The sequence below is a fragment of the Trichosurus vulpecula genome, chromosome 2 (assembly GCF_011100635.1).
Source record: "Trichosurus vulpecula isolate mTriVul1 chromosome 2, mTriVul1.pri, whole genome shotgun sequence".
NCBI lineage: Eukaryota > Metazoa > Chordata > Mammalia > Diprotodontia > Phalangeridae > Trichosurus > Trichosurus vulpecula.
Window position 1 is genome coordinate 196,809,234 of NC_050574.1, and position 19,437 is coordinate 196,828,670.

The following is a 19,437-nucleotide window of genomic DNA, read 5'->3' on the forward strand; positions in this document are numbered from 1 at the left end:
ATCCAATTTTGTTCATTATCTATATAACTATACTTTGTATACAGTGCGACTCTTTTGGCATTCCTCGTTGAATTGCTGAAGAGTTCAGTGGCCATGCAAGAACAGATGCTGGGTGGAAAAGGCTTTCTAGTCATTGGTTACCTACTTGAGAAGGTAAGTGATGGTTTTTACTTTGTAACTTCAAAAATATAGAAAGTAGCACGTGCTTTAAATTTTTTTTCTATTCTCTCTTATCCATAGGCAAATATTTCTTTACAAAGTCACACATTTTATGTTGTAGACAGACTCAAATAAGATTTATTTGGAGCTATGTGCTCTTAGAATTGTAAGTTATTACAGTTTTTTGAATAAAAGAATCTTAGAAATCAAATTCACAAGGGAATTTTATTTCATTTATTTTATGTTTCATGTAGTGTAGTTTGTTTTGAGCTTATTGTGTACCTAAAATAGCTTCTCTATTATTTAAAACACATTTTTGTTCAGAATATATCCAAAAAACTTCATTGTTTTAGTTTTCTCTTAACCTTTGCATTGTAAAATCAAATAAAAAGACTATTAATTTCTGAAATTTTCATTTTTGTACTTGAGGTAAACACTACTTGGAAGAGGGACGCTTTTCCCTCTATAGTATTGCTATATTAACATATTTTTTATGCATAAACTTTTGCATTAAGCTACATGTGCTATAACTTAGGTTTAATTCTTAATATTTGTTCTATTTGTTTCCCTTTTGTTCTGATCTTTGTATGTAACTTGGTATTAGTGATAGGTTCCTCCCTATTTAAATCTTACTTTGGTGAGAAACTATTCACCAATAATTATTTTACAAATAGCTCTATATTCAGAGTGAAAGTATTTATGGACTATCTAAATTTGAAGAAATCATGAAAACATATGAAAAATAGTTCAAGGAAAGCATATATGGATATATTTTATTTCAACTCTTTAATTATAATGTTCTAGATATTGAGTGTTTGGATTGTTTTTTCTATAACCATATTAATGAAAATATAATCGTAAATTGAGAGTTCACTAAATGGTACTGAAGTTTTATTTCAGTACAACCTAATTTGGATGCATGTCACCTGCTCACCTTTTCTGTCAAGGTGCATTTTTCTTCCCCTTTGAAGTAGTTTGTAAATCATGCTTTAAAGTGGAAGACAAGAAATGATTTATTAGTTTCACTTGCATTGGAAGAAGCGATATTGTGAGTAATGTAATTTCACAGAAGACTGCAATAAATATTGGTAGCCTCATTTTTGATAGTGTGTAAATAGAAATAGCTTATGATTGGAAGTTGATATTGACCTGTGACTTTTGAGACTTGGGAGATAAACCACAAGAGCTCAAGATCATTGGTTAAGAAAGCTAAAGACATTTGTGCTATTGGACAGTATACTTAAATAGATGTTTAATAGCATTTGTTCATATTGTAACATTAATTTATAATTTAATTTCCTTCATTTCTCTTTAAACAACAAATGCTGTCTAGTTGTTTTAGATATATAATAATAGAAAAAACAAATGTCAAACTATATGAAAATAATACTGATATTTAGGTCTGTCCCTAAAGCTGAAATTTTGATCAGTGGAGAAATTAACCATGAACACCTGGAGTATATTATCAGTGTAATCCAAGGACAAAAAACTAGTGGGGAAAGGAATCTTTTAGACAAGATCTGCTGTGAAAACCATAAGGCAATTTGGCTGTGAAAATAGGCTTAGAATTAGTATTGTTTGCAGTTTATTATGTTAAACTCCAAATGGGTGAGATATCCACATGCACAAAGTGTACCGTGATAAAAAATACTATAGGAAAATTAGAAAGAGGCATCTTTCAAGAATTTATAGCCAAAGACAGGACAGAAGAAATCACAGAAATAAAAGATAATTTTTGTAATATAAATTTAACAAGCTTTTGCAGTAATCTAATCAATGCAGCTAGTATTGAGGCTAAATTTAAAAGTGTGGAGAAATCATTGCATTAAATATTTTTGCCATCCAAAATATATAAGAAGTTGACAGATGTACAAGAGAAAAAGACATTCCCAAATAGAAAAGTGCACAAAGCATATTGTTTTTAAAAGAAGAATTGTTAGCTATCCACAGCCAAAATCATTAATCAGCAACTCTAAATCACTAACAAATGGAAAATTGTAAATTCAGACAATTCTGATGTTTACACTCATCAAATTTCTAATGTTGGGTAAAGATGGAAATAGTTAGTGGGAATAGAGGCCATGGAAAAACAGCATGTTAATATACTGATAGTGGAAATTTGAATTGGTCCAACTGTTCTGGAAAACAATTTGCATTTATGTGAGAACAGTCAAAAAACTTGTTCACGCCCTTTGTTCCATCAGTTCCACCATTGGTCACCCCAAGGAAGTTAATGCCAGAGGAAAGGTTTCATATAAAAGCAAAATGTTTATAGTGCAACTCTGTATAATAGTTCTAGAAACAAGTGGGTGCCCCATGTTTGGTGAGTGACCAAACAATTGGGGTACATGAATGTTATTGAAGAGTTTTGCTTTTTTGTGTGTTTTTTTTTTTTGAACAGAGATAGGGAGGGACCATGAAAAGTTCATGTCCACAAAGAAAAACATGAATCTGAGAAATTCGGAGAAACTTGATAAATTTCCATGAACCAGTGCAAAATGGGAAATTAATAAATTTCTGTTGAGACATTTCTCTTCAGCTCATACTGGTATACTTTATTTATATAGAAATGTAGCATTTAAATATTTCCTTTGTTAAATTTCTTCTTGGTTCCAACTATTCAAGACATTTTTGAATCCTGATTCTGTCATGTTGTCCCCTTTCTGACTGAACTTCTCTTCTTATTTATCAAAAGAGAATCTCTTTGTAGAAAATTAAAGTTAAACAACTTAAACACATCAAAACAGATGTGTTTTGAGCAGACTTTTAAAGCAAAAACAAAAAAGCACAAAAGAAATCCTAAGATCTACATAATTTAGTACCTTTGTTCATTATTTCTAAATGATGACCATTTTTAGGCCTTTGTCTCTTTCCTTGATTTCAGAAGTAACATAAACCAATACATTCATTTAACTTTGTGTCAGAAACTTTTCCTATTTTTTCTTCTATAGTCTAAAGATTTATTTTTCCTAGTCCAGAGGAAGAAACTGCTAGATGAGATAAAAACATTACATTATGCTAATAATATTTTACTTTTTTGGGTCACTGCCCTGCCTTTATTTTAATTTTAATTCTTCAGAGATAGGTCTTCCTTGATTTGTCCCCATAAAAGAATACCAGTAGAATATTGACAATACAAGCAATGAGTTTTTGTTTCTGGGAGAATCTTGGGGTTGTTAAAAGTACTGAGCAGTTTCATGAAGGTAGGCCAGCCCACTATGCCTCTACTGTTCCATTCTGTACCAAGCTCCTTATTGTCCATGTTCACTGTCCTTTATGCGCACGCGCGCACACACGCACACACACACACACCACACCGCACCACACCACACCACAACACACACCCACAACCAGTACTATGGTTGTCCATCCAATGGATATTAGAATTTGGAGAGTAGGTATTTATCTAACTGGTTTTACCTGTGTTGGTGGGTATGCTGAACTCTGTTGAGAGATGACCAATTTTATTAGGAAGCTTTGCAGTGTTCCAGGACATGATGTAATCCAGCCACTGTCATTTGGAAAAAGGAACATATGGGGAAGTACCTTACTTTATAATAGCCATTCCATTTTATATTCTGCTGGACTCTGCTGGACAGCCTATCAATTATCAAATGCCTTTGTGAGCACGTGTCTTTCTATTCTGTGCCTCATGTTTAATATTGACACATGAATGAAAAACATCAAATCTTAGCTGAAGTCTCTTTATGAAGGCTTTCCCAGTCTTCTTTAATCTCAGTGTCTTCAGATGTTATCTCCAATTTATCCCTTATGTGTTTTGTTGGTACTTAGTTATTTACATATTATTACCCCCATTAGATTGTGAGCTTCTTTAGAGTAGAGGCTAATTTCTTGCTTCTTTGTATCCTCACTAAGTACTATGCCTGACACACAGGCATTGTTGACTTGGATGGATTTTAGTAATTGATTCAATAAACTTTCATTAAACCACCAATATGTGCCAGGTACTGGGCATACAAAAAAAAGGCAAAAAGATAGTCCTTCGAGGAAGACTTAAAATAGAATGGGGAGACAACATGCAAACAAATATATATATATATATATATATATATATATATATATATATATATATATATATATATATATATATATATATATATATAAAGCAAGCTATCTATAGGATAAATAGGAAATAATTTAAAAAAGGATAGTTCTGGAATTTAGAAGGTTTAGGGAAGTCTTCCTGTAGAAGATGGCTTGTAAGGCTTTATTTTACTGGGTTTTTTTCTCTAGTCAACCAACTATCAACATAAACATAGTTAGATCTTGTATCTGACATAGCTTTCTGTCAATTTTGGGACTAAATATGTGGTCTTTTATAGAATATCATTTGTGGAAGCCTGCGTATTCCCTTCTGTTACCTTTTTCAAGTATACCCTTGATGAATATGTGGATTATTCTAATGAAAATTTGGTAGAGATGAGAAAGTATGCATATATAGTTTACAGGCTATTAATGTATTCTCAGTATTATGGGCTGGTTTTTTTTTTTTTTGGTAACAGAAGCATTAGGTATTTTTTCACCCTAGCATTTGATAGCTTCACCTGCTTTCAGATACTTTGATAATCCATCTCTTCCTCAACAGCCTCAAAATTTTGTCAACTCTAGCATGTGCCTCCATTGTACATACTTGATTTTGGCCAGTTAAGTGCTATTTCTATTTTTTCATGCAGGCCTTCAGGATCTAAATCTGCTAGTTCTCTTGGCATTGATACACTAAAGTGCTTATCATAAGAAACCTTTACAGATCTCTCCTGTTTTTTTAATCTATTCTTCCAGTTTCATCTTCCATTGCCCAGAATTTAAATTCTAAATTTGTATTGCTGTCAGCTTCTGTATTTATGTAATCTTTAAGAAGAAAAAATATTTGCTGCCTGAGATGCTTTCTAGGCTCCTTGGTTAGGTTAACTTCCTTAAGAAATGGTGTATTTGTTGCTCTTTTGTCCATTTTTCAGCATCAACATATTGTTTACATAGGTCAGGTAGGAGTAACCTCACTTTACTATTTTCTCACTTTTATTCTTTGATTTGAGTAAAAATTTTGATCCAGAAATGAATCAAATTTGGATCCAGGAATGATGACTATATCATTACCCACTCATTTCATATCTGTTAAAAGTATAGTCAATTTCATTTGAAAAAAAGTTATTTGATGCTTGCCATGTTCATTGTCTGCCATCTCAAAGTATATTTGATATAATTATCATTTTTTTTTGCTGATGATTCTCAAATCTACCTTCCCTACCCCAGTGTCTCTGCTGACCTCCAATCTTGCTTCTCCAACTGCCTTTCAGACATCTTGAACTGGACGTCCAGTAGACACTCAATATATCCATAATTGAACTCATGATCTTTCCTCCTAACATTTCCCCACCCCTGCCTTCCTTATTACTGTAAAGGACAACACCATTATTTCAGTCCTTCCAGCCTGTAACCTAGGAATCATCCTGGACTCCTCACTATCTCTTACCCTCCATATCCAAGCTGTTGCCACTGCCCGATTCCCTGAATATGCCCCCTTCTCTCTTCAGACACTGCCACATTCTAATGGAAGCCCTGAGCACCTCAGACCTTGATTTCTATAATAGTCTGCTTGTGGGTCAGCCTGCCTCCAGTCTTTCCTCATTCTAATCCATTCTCCATTCATCCACTAAAGTGATTTTCCTAAAATGCAGGTTGGATCATTCCCAGACCACTTCCACCCCCCAAAAAATTCTAGCGACTTCTTTTTGGCTCTTTGTGCAAATACAGAATGCTCTCTTTGGCATTCAAACTCTGCTATAACCTAGCCCCTACCCTTCCAGCCTTCTTACAACTTACTTCCCAACATGGACTCTTCAATCCAGTGATGTTGGACTCCTGACTGTTCCAGGAACAAGACATTCTCTTTCTTGGCTCCTTGTATTCTCTCTGGCTATCCTTTATGCCTGGGATGCTCTCCCTCCTCCACTCTGACTACTGACCTCCCTGGCTTCCTTTAAGTTTCAACTAAAATCCAACCTCCTACAGGAAGCCTTCCCCAACCCCGCCATTGTTTTCCCTCTTTTAATTATTTCCTCTTTATCCTGTATATTGCCTGTTCTGTGTATGTTTATTTCTGTGTTGTCTCCCCCTTTATATTGTAAGGTCCATGAGGGTAGAGACTATGTTTTGCTTCTTTTTCTATCCCCAGCCCTTAGCACAGTGGCTAGCACCTGACAGGCACTTAATAGATATTCACTGAATTAAATTTATTTATTGTATAAACATGATGCTTCTGTATAGCCTATAAGCCTTTGACTTTTCCTTAGCCATAGTTTCCAATCTTTTTTTTTTTTACTATCTTCTGATCCTGCTTTTCTTTGAAGTCACCAATTATTAAAGTACATGTTAATTTAATCATAAAAACCCATATTTAGGGAATTGCCTTCATTCATAAAATGTTTTCCCATCATTTAGTTTTCTAGGCTGACAATGAAACTTTGTTTTTGTCTTATTTCATTTTTTAAAACTGTACTGAGTGTAGTACATTATGTATATAATGAACTTATTTAGTCATTTATTCCTAGCCATAGTTTTGATATAAACTACCTCAAAAATAATTTTATTTATATTTCAGCATCTTCTGTAACCGAATAAAATATTTTAAATAGCAGAACAAATTAAAATAATTAAACTGATCTTACTGTAGGGCCTAACAGGATTATGAAAAAACCCTTAACTATATTAATATGTGACCAAAGCCTTATTTTTTTTTACTATGTCCAACATTTTGCAGTGGGATATTATGGAAAGAAACTTAATTCTAACAAGATTTTTATTTTTTTTCAGTCATCCAGGGTTCATATAACCAGAGCAGTTCTGGAACAGTTTTTGTCCTTTGCAAAGTATCTTGATGGTTTATCTCATGGAGCACCATTATTGAAGCAGCTTTGCGATCACATACTTTTCAACCCAGCTATCTGGATACATACTCCTGCGAAGGTATTTACTTAATATTATTCATATTCCTTTTGTTTTAAGATACAGTTTTGATTTGTTCTAATTAAAATACCCAAACAAAAATACTAATAACCTTTTTATTTTTACTTAGGAAGTTAAATGATTTTCTTTTGAAGTAATTTTTAGCTTTTAGGATTGAAAGCTTTTGTTTTTCCCTGGGCATGTGATTTCCTCGATACTTTTAGAATTCTGGTGTGGAATCTGATTCTCCTGATATAGTTAGGCAATTCCTCTGTAACCTAAAATCTTAGAGAGTTGCCTAGGAGCACTGAGAGACCAAGTAGTCTGACCCCTATCATACAGCCAATATATAATCACAGGCAGGGTTGGACTCAGTTCTTGCCGACAACAAGGCAAATCTTCCATCCACTGTGCCATACTGTCTATCAAGAAGAACTATCCTGTAGTATTTTTTTTTCAACCTAGTTCCATTTCCTGATGGAAAGGAAGGTTTTTTTTTTTTTTTTGTATTGCTTTGGACTAAGGGAAAATGTGTTTAGTGGGTTAGACTTGCAAGAGATAAATTAAAGAGCATTGAACTTAAAATCAAGAGATAAGGGTTTTAATCCCATCTGTGCTGTTACCAGCTGACAAATCTGCTGTTACCATGGATAAATCTTTTAACTATTCTGAACTTTAATTTCCATATTTGTAAAATGGAAACCATGGAATTGTAGTAGATACAGATCTGATCTCAAAGTCAGGGAAATCTGAGTCTAAGTATTTCATCCAGCACATTTAAAAAAAAAAGAAAGAACAAAATACTCTTTATCAGTCTGAGGAAGAAATAAAGAGGAAGAGGTAGCAGCAGCAATATTGCAGTAGTGTTCTTTGACGGGGATGCAGCATTATGTAAAGCTATTTTGTGGTTACGACAGGATCTTCATATATAATTTAGGGACTTAATGAGCGTTAGCCAGTTATATAGTGAAAAAATTCACAATGATATTTTACATAATCTTAAAGTTTCTGGGAACAAAAACATTTAAAAATGAAACTGAAATTTAAAACATAATTATATGTTTGTGAGTGAGTAAATTCATAAATGTACAATTTATTTTTCTGTTTCAAGAATATTTTAAAATGCCTGTGTGCTTGGAATTGATATAGGCCCTGGAGATAGACAAAGAGAAAAATGGTATAATTCCTGGCCTCAAGAAATTGAGGTCTTTGGATCCAATTTTATAGTGCCTGTGAGGCACTATATTATGTATAATGGAAGTTAGATTTGTTCTTTTTGGCTTCAGGGGTCAGACCTAGAAGTGATTGGTAGAAGTTTCTAAGAGGCAAATGTAGATTTGGTATTAGGTAAACCTTCCTAACACTGAGAGCTGTCCAAAAGTCAGTTGGATTGCCTTGACTGGAAATGGCTTTTCATCTCTTTCTAAATCTTCACACTTCTCATTCTTTGAGATTTTTAAGAGGCTGTCCTCCTAGAGGTTCTATGAGGTAACAGAGCTTCACCATCTGCATCTACAGATGAACCAGCTGAGGTCCAGAGGTGCAGTGACTTGTTACATGCAAGACACTAATGTAGGAATTGAAGCTAAGCTTGCTACTAGCGCTCTGCATTCTGCTGCATATCCAGTAGCTTTTATGCTTAACAATGTATGGTATTAGGAGGAAAAGATGTATTTAGGCATTGCCAGAGCTTGTTGGTCTAAGTCATGGGTGGGGAACCTGGAGCCTCAAGGCCTCACCCCTGGTCTAAGTGCTTCCTACCTTTAAAAAATTATTCTAGCCTTTTGTCATATACTTTTGATCACTTTTATTATTATAGATTATGTCACCTCATTAATTTTATTCTTTTTACTTAAATGTTTCAATAAAGAAGTTTATTTTTAGCATAAATATTGTCTACTTCTAATGTAAAAAAATTAAGGTTAAATAAAACATATGAAGATATTTGAAAAGTAACATGCTTTGAACATATGTGAACATCACTTATTTGTTTTATAATATCTTAAATCAGGGGGTTGGTTTAGATGGTCTCTGAGGGTCCCTTTCAACTCTGGATCCCATTTGATTCTCTGGCAGATTATCCCTTTATCACCCCCCACTCTCACTTATCTTCAATTTCTCCCTGTCTACTGAGAGCTTCTCGGTTGCCTATAAAAATGTCCAGTCCCATCTTCAAGAAACCATCGCTTAATCTTTCCATCCCCGCTGAATGTCATCCCATATCTTTCCTCCATTTTGTTGTTAAAATTCCCTGGGAAAGATATCTTTGACATATCCCTCCACTTTCGTTTCCTCTCACTCTCTTCTTAACTCTCTACAGTCACCCTCATTGTTCAACTGAAACTAATCTTTCCAAACTTACCAGTGGTATCTTAAATCCCCAAATCTAATGGCCTTTTTTCAGTCTTCATTCTTCTTGACCTCTCTGAAGCTTTTGACACTGTCATTCACTCTCTTTTTGATACTCTCTTTTCTCTAGATTTTGGTGACACTTCTCTTTTTTTGGTTTTCTTTCTACCTGTGTGACCACTCCTTCTCAATTTCTTTTGCAGTATCTTCATATCTCCTAAAGTGGGTGTCCCATAGGGGTCTCTCCTGAGGTCTTTTCTCCTACTGTTTATTTTGTTGATTTAAGTAGGTCTCATGGATTAAATTACCATGTTTCTTGATGACTTGCACATTTATCAGTCTGGCCCTAACCTCTCTGCTTACCTCCAGATTTGCATATCCAGCTCTTGTTGGACATCTTGAACTGGAGGTGCTGTAGCAACCCTAAACTCAGCATGTTAAAACTGAACTCATCTTTCTCCCACAAATGATCCTGTCTTCCTAACTTTTCTCTCACTGTCTGCAGCCCCACTAAATTCCTAGGCCCACTGGCTTTCAACCTATATATCATCCTTGACTTTACTCTCAGTTATCCCACAGATCTCTTCTGTTGCCAAGGCCTGTCAATTCTGCTTTTGTAACAACTCTCACATATATCCCTTTCTATCCTCTGACTGTGCCATTGTCTTGATGCAGGTTCTCATCTCCTTATGCCTAAACTATTGCAGTTGCCTGCTAATTTGTACCTGACACAAGTTGATCCCCACACCTGTCCATCTGCATCTTCTGAAGTGTAGATCTGACTATATCACATATCTCCCTTCTCCCCATGCGCATTCCAGTATATTAAAGCCACTTCCAGTAGCTCCCTATTATTACCTTCAGGATGAAATATAAAACCCTCTGTTTGTCTTTCAAAGTCCTTCATAATCTTTCCTACCTCATTTCTAGTCTTGTTACACCTTAAATTCTCTGTGATCCAGTGATCCTGACCTTGCTTTTCTTCAAGGAAGATACCCTAACTCACAACTCTGGGCATTTTCACTGGCCATCTCTAATGAATGGGGTGTTCTTCCTCCTCATCTCCACCACTTGACTTCTTTCAGGTTCCAGCTTCAATTTTACCTTCTACTAGACGTCTTTCCCTAACCTCCTTTATTATAGTCTTTCTTCTTTTCATTATTTCCATTTTATCCTGCATATGTATGTGTTTGCTGATTTGTACACAGTTGTTTCCGTGGCGTCTCTCCCATTAGATTGTGAGCTCTTTGAGAGCAGAGATTGTCTTTTGTCTTTCTTGGCATTTCTAGCATTTAGCACAATGCCTGGCACATAGTAGGTTCTAAATAAATGTATACAATGGACTGACTGGATATAAGCTCATCCTCATTAATGAAGAAATGCTCAGTTAAAAAAAGGTTGTGGTCCCATTTCATAGTTCTCTACTTAGCAAAAATAAATTAAAGGAACTAAATTTAATATTCATGAGTTTAATAGAAACACATATACTGTTATGGCTGCTGAATTGAAAAACAGTAGAATCCTTTGGAAAGCAATTTGGTGATAAATAGTACAAATTACCGCCCCCCCCCCCCCCCGGCCCTGTCCCCATCATACTCTTTTACCAGTAATTCTCTTATTGGAGATACACCCCAAAATAGTTGTTTAAGGGGGAAAGAGGGAGGCATCTTTTCAAAGACTGGTATAGTGGTGTTATTTGTAATTAGAAAAAAATTGGGAAAAATGAAAAAAAATCCAGCTGTGGTAGAATGTGCAAATCAATTTTAGTAGATCAATGTAATGGAAATAACTCAATCATTGTAGCAGAACCAAAGCAGAACAAAAGCCACGTAAAAGAAAAATTGAATGGGAAATGAATACTCAAATATTTTGAAGGAGACTTAGGGGAATAAATTTTGTTCAAATTTATTTAAATTTTAATATTTAAAAGTATGTATATTTAACCTAAAATAAAATGAACTTTTGTAACAATAGCTATTAATTCTTATCCTTTTAGTTCTATTAATTCCTAGGCATTCATATTATGTATTATTTATTAGGTTCAACTTTCTTTGTATACCTATTTATCTGCTGAATTTATTGGAACTGCTACCATCTACACTACCATACGCAGAGTTGGAACAGTATTACAGCTAATGCACACGTTGAAATATTATTATTGGGTTATTAATCCTGCTGATAGCAGTGGCATTACCCCTAAAGGATTAGGTAAGTACAATATTGCAACATTATGTTTTACTTATATAATATGTATATATTATTAAGTGTTATCTCAGCATATATACTGCCTTGGGAATACACAGTATAGATAAATGCTTTGTTGAATGAAGGAATGGCATGTTGAGAATTATATTGAGTGAAGAGGTCAATTTTTTTGTTGCACTATTATGATGATAGATAGAGGGAACTAGGTGGTACAGTGGATGGAGCACTGGACTTGGAATTATGAAGGATTGAGTTAAAAAAAAAATTGCTTCAGACACTTAGCTGTATTTGACCTGAGCAAGTCACGTAAAGTTTGTATGCCTTTTTCTGTAAAATCGGGACAATTATAACACCTACCTCTGAGGGTTGTTGTATGGATACAATGAAATAATATTTGTAGGGATTTTTGTAAACTAGAAAATGCCATATATATGCTAGCTGTTATGCCATTTGTGCCTTCCCCCCCCGCCCCCAGCTCATGCAATTTATGTATTCTTTTAAAGCGGGCATTTCAGTGAATTATTCTGCTAAGTATATTTTAGTGTTTGGTTTTCAAGCATTCAGAGGCTTTGCTTCTCCTCCCCCCCCCAATAATACTTGTCTATGATAGTATTCTGTTGTAATCATTTTAAAGGGTAAAGTTTTAATATCTTACTGAGCATAATATTCAGTATTTCTTCTCTAGAAGATACCACAGATGTCACCAGCCATTCTTTCTTCTATTGCTTTTGGTGAGAGGCATTGTTCCATGATGTTTAGAGTGTTGGACTTGGAGTCAATAATAAATCAATCAACAGGCATTAAATCCTGCTTTCACCAGGAACTGGTCTAAGCTCTGGTCTTTAAAATTTAAAATAATGAGACAATCTTTCATTCTATGGGGAGAGACAGAACATACAAATACAAGTTATGAAACAAATAGAAATTAGTACAAGGTTGTTAGGGAGAGAGGGCACAAACCATTGGGGGTAATCAAGAATGGCTTTTTGTAGAAGGTGTTGTTTATGTTACATCTTGAAAGAAGAGGCAGATCCAATTATTTTTTCAGTATTTCAGTGAATATTCTCACTGTTTTTTTCCCTCCTGATGAATTTTGTTATTTTTTTTGATAGCTCAACAAAATGATTCTTTGGTGGTTTGTATAAATAAATTGTATAATTTGTATACATTTGTATAAATAAATTGTATAATTTGTAAAATTTGTATAAATAAATTAATTCAGCTGATATTGTCATTTTATTATATCATCATAACTTGGACATAAGCAATGATATTCATTTCAATTCAGTAAACATTTATTAAGTGCCTATTATGTGCCAGGTATTGTGCTAAGTGCTGGAAATTCAAATAAGAAAAAGAAAGATAACCCCTGCCCTCAAGGAGCTTATAAATTAACTGTGGAAGATAACAAAAAGGAAGCTGAAATGGGGGCTGTGGGCAGCATGGTTTTCTGTGGAGTGGAAACTAAGTCTTATGGAAAATGGAGAGTCACCTGCTAAGTTCTGAGCCCTTTATAAAGGCATTGGGAGGAGCTTATTGCTCTACCATTCAATCCTTCAATCAGAGCAGATTAGAAACTGAGGGACTTGAGAAAGAGTATCATCATGACATTTGGTGTTGAATAGAAAATTGAGGTTCACAAGACCAACAAAATGGAGGACTAGACATTTTCTCCAATTTTTATGACCTCTCAATCCTTGCCAACTTTTCCAAAATAGGAATTATGCACAAGATGTAAAGGAATTTTATCTGGCAACATGGTTTAAATCACCAAAAATCCTAATGAGGTCATAATTCAGTGAACTAAAAGCAGAGACACCAAATCCTTAACTGTCAGTGTATTCACTCAGGACCTTGTCATCTGCTGATCATCTCTACCTTCCCTTTACTCTCTTCCCAGTGCCGAATCAAAAGACAAAAGCATGCTTGGACTGGGATAATGGTGCAATGGCATCTAAGCAGTAGTGGTTAGCCAGAGAACTCGGGTAGGACGCATGTGTGCCTCTGTGGTATGCCGCTAAATTGAAGTAAGAAGCACATAATCTAGCTAGGGCCTGTTCTTTGCCCCCAAAAAACACTTGAGGCAGAGACTGAGGCCTGTAAAATGTGGATTGCCCAGCGTGGGAGGAGACTAAGGAAAGCTTTGAAGTCCAGTCTAAACTGAAACTACCAATAAAGGGGAACGAGTCAGAAGTGAGTGATAGGGGAATATGAGAAAAAAAGACTGAAATTAGCAAAGCTCTCAGGAGCATTAAAATTTAATTGAAGACCTTGAACAAAAGGAGATAAACAGAGAAGATATTAATAACAGAAAGGATTATCGCCTCCACATCAGCTAAACAAATCCAGACATTTATCAATAAATATTTCAAGACAAAGGGAGACAGATCAATAACTTGATGAAGCCCAAGACAGAATAGATCATGGCAGGATGTTCCCGATGGTTGAAAAGAGAAATTGTGAGAGCAGAATTTATGTCCTGCACAGCAGAAATGATTAGCAGAATAGAGAAACTTGAATACACAGCTTCAAGTCTCCACAAAGAAATAAAGGAGAGAATAATTGAATGGGAATGCCAATACACAGAAGTGAAAGACAATCTAGAAGAAGAGAAGCAAAAGGCAATTTAATAATATTAAAAGAAAATCTGATTTCTATAATGGGGAAATATATTGATTTCAAAGACAGATTCAATAGAGGCAATTTAAGGATCATAGGTTTCCCAGGAGAGCATGGCAAATGAAGAAGCCTGAACAAAATAATGCAAGGAATCATACAAGAAAACTGCTTAGAGCTTCTAGACACAGAAAACAAAATACCAAGCTGAAGATTCCACAGATTCCGTCTTAAGGTTGGGAGGGGATGGGTGCTGCAAATACCAAGATACATAGTGTTTAAGTTTAACAATTCCAATGACTACAAATTCTTAGACTGATTGGGGAAATAGGGGGGAGTGCGAAATCTTCAAATATAAAGGAAAGAAAATTTAAATAACACAAGACTATTCTTCACCCGTTAGTAACTGTCAGGAATAATGGAGTAATGTATTCTGAGTCTGCAAAAGAGTATAGGAGCTCAACATGCATCCAAAGGTGACGTACCTTGCAAACTCAAGCCTAACTGTTAATGTAAAAAGATGGACATTCAGTAACCGAGATGGATTTGAAGTAGTCCCATAAAGAAAACCAGACCTGAGCAGATTACTTCCTTTGCAAACATACCAGGCATGGGGTAGAATGGTCCCGCTAGCAAGAACAGTAATAAAAACAAAATAACAACAGAGATCATTAAAGTTTTTTTTCATTCTAAAAGTACATAAAGAAAGGCTTCTCTTGATTTTTTTCGCAAGGGTGAAAGCAGAAGTCAGATAGAACTGATAGAAGAGAAACAGACCTGAGACATCCAAGACCTAACCTCAAATCAGCTGCCTTATAGGTAAACCAGTGTACAGAGTGAGAAGTTATATAAAAAGGGAGAAGGGAGGAAGAAGGTAGAGGAGAATATGCAGTGTACCCTTATTAAGTCAAAGGCTAAAAATTAAGAGAAAATAACTCTTGTAATCCCTCAGGGTGAAAAGGACTTACTGAAGAATGTGCTAAGAGACACTGCAGGGATTGAAACATGGGGGAAAATGAGCGAAATCTTGTTTCTGTGATGGAAGAGGGGGGGTATGACTAATGAATGTTCCCAAGGGAGAGGAAAGATATTATATAAAGGGAAATGGGGACCTTACTAAGATTTAATCTACAGGGCTTCGGTATGTGGAGACCACTCATCCTACCTCTGAAGGAAAAGCAGAGCTCCTGGGGGCAAATGAGATACAGATTTAGAAGGCATAGATCCAGTGAGAAAATTTAAAGGCAAAGGGGAAAAAATGACTATGGGACGGCAAAGAATAATAATGCATTGCGCAACTAGGGGCATACAAATATTCCTACCATGAAACAATATCCTCTCTATCACTTGAAGAAACTCTTTCTTTCGAAGAGTAAGGCAGAATAGAAAAGGGAGATTAAGGGGATAGATCTACAAGGCAATAACATGGAAATTGTTTAGAAGATGGAATCTAAAATTAGGTACCTTGGGATTCTTTTTTAAATAAAAAATGCTTTATTATTTATTTAATATTTTAGTTTTCAGCGTTGATTTGAACAAAATTTTGAGTTACGAACTTTCTCCCCATTTCTACCCTCCCCCCCATTCCAAGATGGCATATATTCTGATTGCCCTGTTCCCCAGTCAGCCCTCTCTTCTATCATTCTATCATCCCACTCCCCCACCCCAATCCCTCTTTCCCTTACTTTCTTGTAGGGCAAGATAGATTTCTGTGCCCCATTGCCTGTATATCTTATTTCCCAGTTGCATGCAAAAACAACTTTTTTTTTTGAACATCTTCTTTTAAAACTTTGAGTTCCAAATTCTCCCCCTTCTTCCCTCCCCACCCACCCTCCCTTCAACATAGGCCACACGTGTATCATTATGCAAAACCCTTCCACAATACTCATGTTGTGAAAGACTAACTATATTTTGCTCCCTCCTATCCTGTCCCCCTTTATTCAATTTTCTCCCTTGACCCTGTCCCTTTTCGAAAGTGTTTGCTTTTGATTAACACCTCCCCCTATCTGCCCTCCCTTCTGTTGGCCCCCCTTTTTTATCCCCTTCCCCTTTCATTCCTGTGGGGTAAGATACCCAATTGAGTGTGTATGTTATTCTCTCCTTAAGTCAAATCTGATGAGAGCAAGATTCACTCAATCCCCCCTCACCTGCCCCCCTTCCCTTCCTACAGAACTGCTTTTTCTTGCCACTTTTATGCGAGATAATTTACCTCATTCTATATCTCCCTTTCTCCCTCTCTCATCTCTTAATTTGATTTTATTGTTTTAGATATCATCCCTTCATATCCAACTCACCCTGTGCCCTCTGTCTATATAGATAGGTAGATAGATAGATAAATAGATATGTATGTATGCATGTATATTCCCTTCAGCTACCATAATACTGAGGTCTCATTAATTACACACATCATCTTTCCATGTAGGAATGTAAATAAAACAGTTCCACTTTAGTAAGTCCCTTATGATTTCTCTTTCTTGTTTACCTTTTCATGCTTCTCTTGATTGTTGTGTTTGAAAGTCAGAATTTCTATTCAGCTCTGGTCTTTTCACTGAGAAAGCTTGAAAGTCCTCTATTGTATTGAAAATCCATATTTTGCCTTGGAGCATGATACTCAGTTTTGCTGGGTAGATGATTCTTAGTTTTAGTCCTAGCTCCATTGATCTCCAGAATATCATATTCCAAGCCCTTTGATCCCTTAATATAGAAGCTGCTAGATCTTGTGTTATCCTGATTGTGTTTCCGCAGTACTCAAATTGTTTCTTTCTGGCTGCTTGCAGTATTTTCTCCTTGATCTGGGAGCTCTGGAATTTGGCAACAATATTCCTAGGAGTTTTCTTTTTGGAATCTTTTTCAGGAGGTGATCAGTGGATTCTTTCAATTTCTATTTTGCCCTGTGGCTCTAGAATATCAGGGCAGTTCTCCTTGATAATTTCTTGAAAGATGATATCTACGCTCTTTTTTTGATCATGGCTTTCAGGTAGTCCAATAATTTTTAAATTATCTCTCCTGGATCTATTTTCCAGGTCAGTGGTTTTTCCAATGAAATATTTCACATTGTCTTCCATTTTTTCATTTCTCATCAAGTCACTAGCTTCCACTTGCTCCAGTCTAATTTTTAAGGTAGTATTTTCTTCAGTGGTCTTTTGGACCTCCTTTTCCATTTGGCTAATTCTGCCTTTCAAGGCATTCTTCTCCTCATTGGCTTTTTGGAACTCTTTTGCCATTTGAGTTAGTCTATTTTTTAAGGTTTTTTGTAGGCTCTTTGACTTTGTTGATTTCTTCTTGCTGTTTGTTTTGGTCTTCTTTGTAACCAAAGAAAGATTCCAAAGTCTGAGTCTGAATCTGAATCTGTTTTTCCTGCCTGTTTATGTTCGCAGCTAACTACTTGACCCTTGAGCTTTTTATCCGGGTATGACTGCTTGTAGAGTAGAGAATACTTTGTACCAAACTTGAGAGGCTGTGCTGCTGTTTTCAGAGCTATTTTTATACAGCAAACTCTGCCACACCAGTGTTCCTCCTCCCCCAAGAACTGCCAACCCCGACTGGACTCAGATCTTAAGCTGGCTCTGCACTCCTGCTCTGATCTGCTGCTTAATTCCTCCCACCAGGTGGGCTTGGGGCTGGAAACAACTGCAGCTATAGCTCTGGAAGCAACCTCATAGCTGCACCACGTCCACTGCCCCTGGGGTGGTAGCCAACTGCAAACTCCTTTCACTCTTTCCCAGCAGTTTTTTTCCACTAACCTGCTCTGTTGTCTTTGGCATTTGTGGGTTAGAAGTCTGGTAACTGCCACAGCTCACTGATTCAGGGCACTAGGGCCTGTTCTGCCTGGCTCCCAATCTGGTTGGTCCGTGTGCAGCCCACGCTGGGCTCTGCTCTGCTCCTCTCCCAGCTCTGTGCTATAGACCTTACCTGGTGACCATCCAGGCTGTCCTGGGCTGGAGCCCTGCTTCCCTCTGCAATTTCGTGGGTTCTGCAGTTCTAGAATTTGTTCATAGGCATTTTTATAGGTGTTTGGAGTGACCTGGGGGAGAGCTTTAGGCCAGTCCCTGCTTCCCAGCCACCATCTTGGCTCCACCCCCATATTTGTAGTTTTAAGAAAGGTACACAGTCTTACCATGTTAGAGTTGGAAGGGCTCTTACAAGTAAGGAAGACCATTACCTTCATTATCTCATTCAGGCCTTTAAAACCCTACAGGACAAGAGAATAGGTGATAAATGAAGTAGCAGATTGGCTTCCTAATTACAATTTAGTGTGTTTTCTACTCTTCCTCTTGCTATTTCCTTTGGTTTGTCCACTCCTATTGCTATTTTTTCTGAGCCATAGGACAACTCCTTTTATAAAAGCAAGGAAGATGTTTGAATTATTTATCTAGATTATATTTAATTTATTAATTTAAAATAATATTAATTTATTATTAAATTATTTCTCTAGATCATAATAATTTTATTTTTTTAAATACCATATGTAATTTTAATTCTCCTTTCTATAGTTAGTAAAAGTAAAGTTAAAGTAAAATTTCCAGTCAATAACTTAACTAATTCCATAAATATATGTAACTCCATGATACAAACACCCCTAAGTGTCCCATATATTTTGGTCTTCCTTTTCTTTCTTACATTGCATGCACAAATGGAGGAGCAAGTAAAGTTTACCCTTGATAGCCTTGCCTTTCTGGTTACTATAAATTCTATATCAGGATTCCACGTGTGCATTCTTTCTCTCTGAGGTTTCAATCCCATCTAATCCATAAGAGTTTGTTAAGCCTTGCTATGTACAAAAGTATTGGAGCAAGATGAAGGGCAAAATAAAAAGCCCCTCAAAAAGCTTATGTTCCATTTGGGTGGCTTAGTATGTAAGCAGATGAGAATTTGAAGAGATGACTGCAATTTGTCACAAGGATAATACATTATGACCAGGTAGGATTTATGCCAGGAATGCAGGGCTCATTCAGTGTTAGGAAAACGATCAGCATCATTGACCATATCAACAACAAAACTAATAGAGATCATACGATTATCTCCATAGATGCAGAAAAAGCTTTTGACAAAATACAATACCCATTCCTGTTAAAAACATTACAGAGCATGGGAATAAATGGAGTCTTCCTTAAAATGATAAGTAGCATCTCTATGCTAGCAAAC

At 35.9% G+C, this 19,437-nt stretch overlaps 1 protein-coding gene across 4 annotated transcripts in view; it reads left to right on the plus strand.

Moving 5' to 3' along the window:
- NBEA (neurobeachin) overlaps positions 1-19,437 on the plus strand; it is a 768,499-nt gene that overhangs the window by 164,361 nt on the left and 584,701 nt on the right. For all 4 annotated transcript variants that reach the window (XM_036747790.1, XM_036747792.1, XM_036747793.1 and 1 more), the window contains exons 11-13: positions 45-153; positions 6,991-7,143; positions 11,511-11,679. In XM_036747790.1, the coding sequence (XP_036603685.1) occupies positions 45-153; positions 6,991-7,143; positions 11,511-11,679 (431 nt within the window). The remainder of the gene's footprint in view (positions 1-44; positions 154-6,990; positions 7,144-11,510; positions 11,680-19,437) is intronic.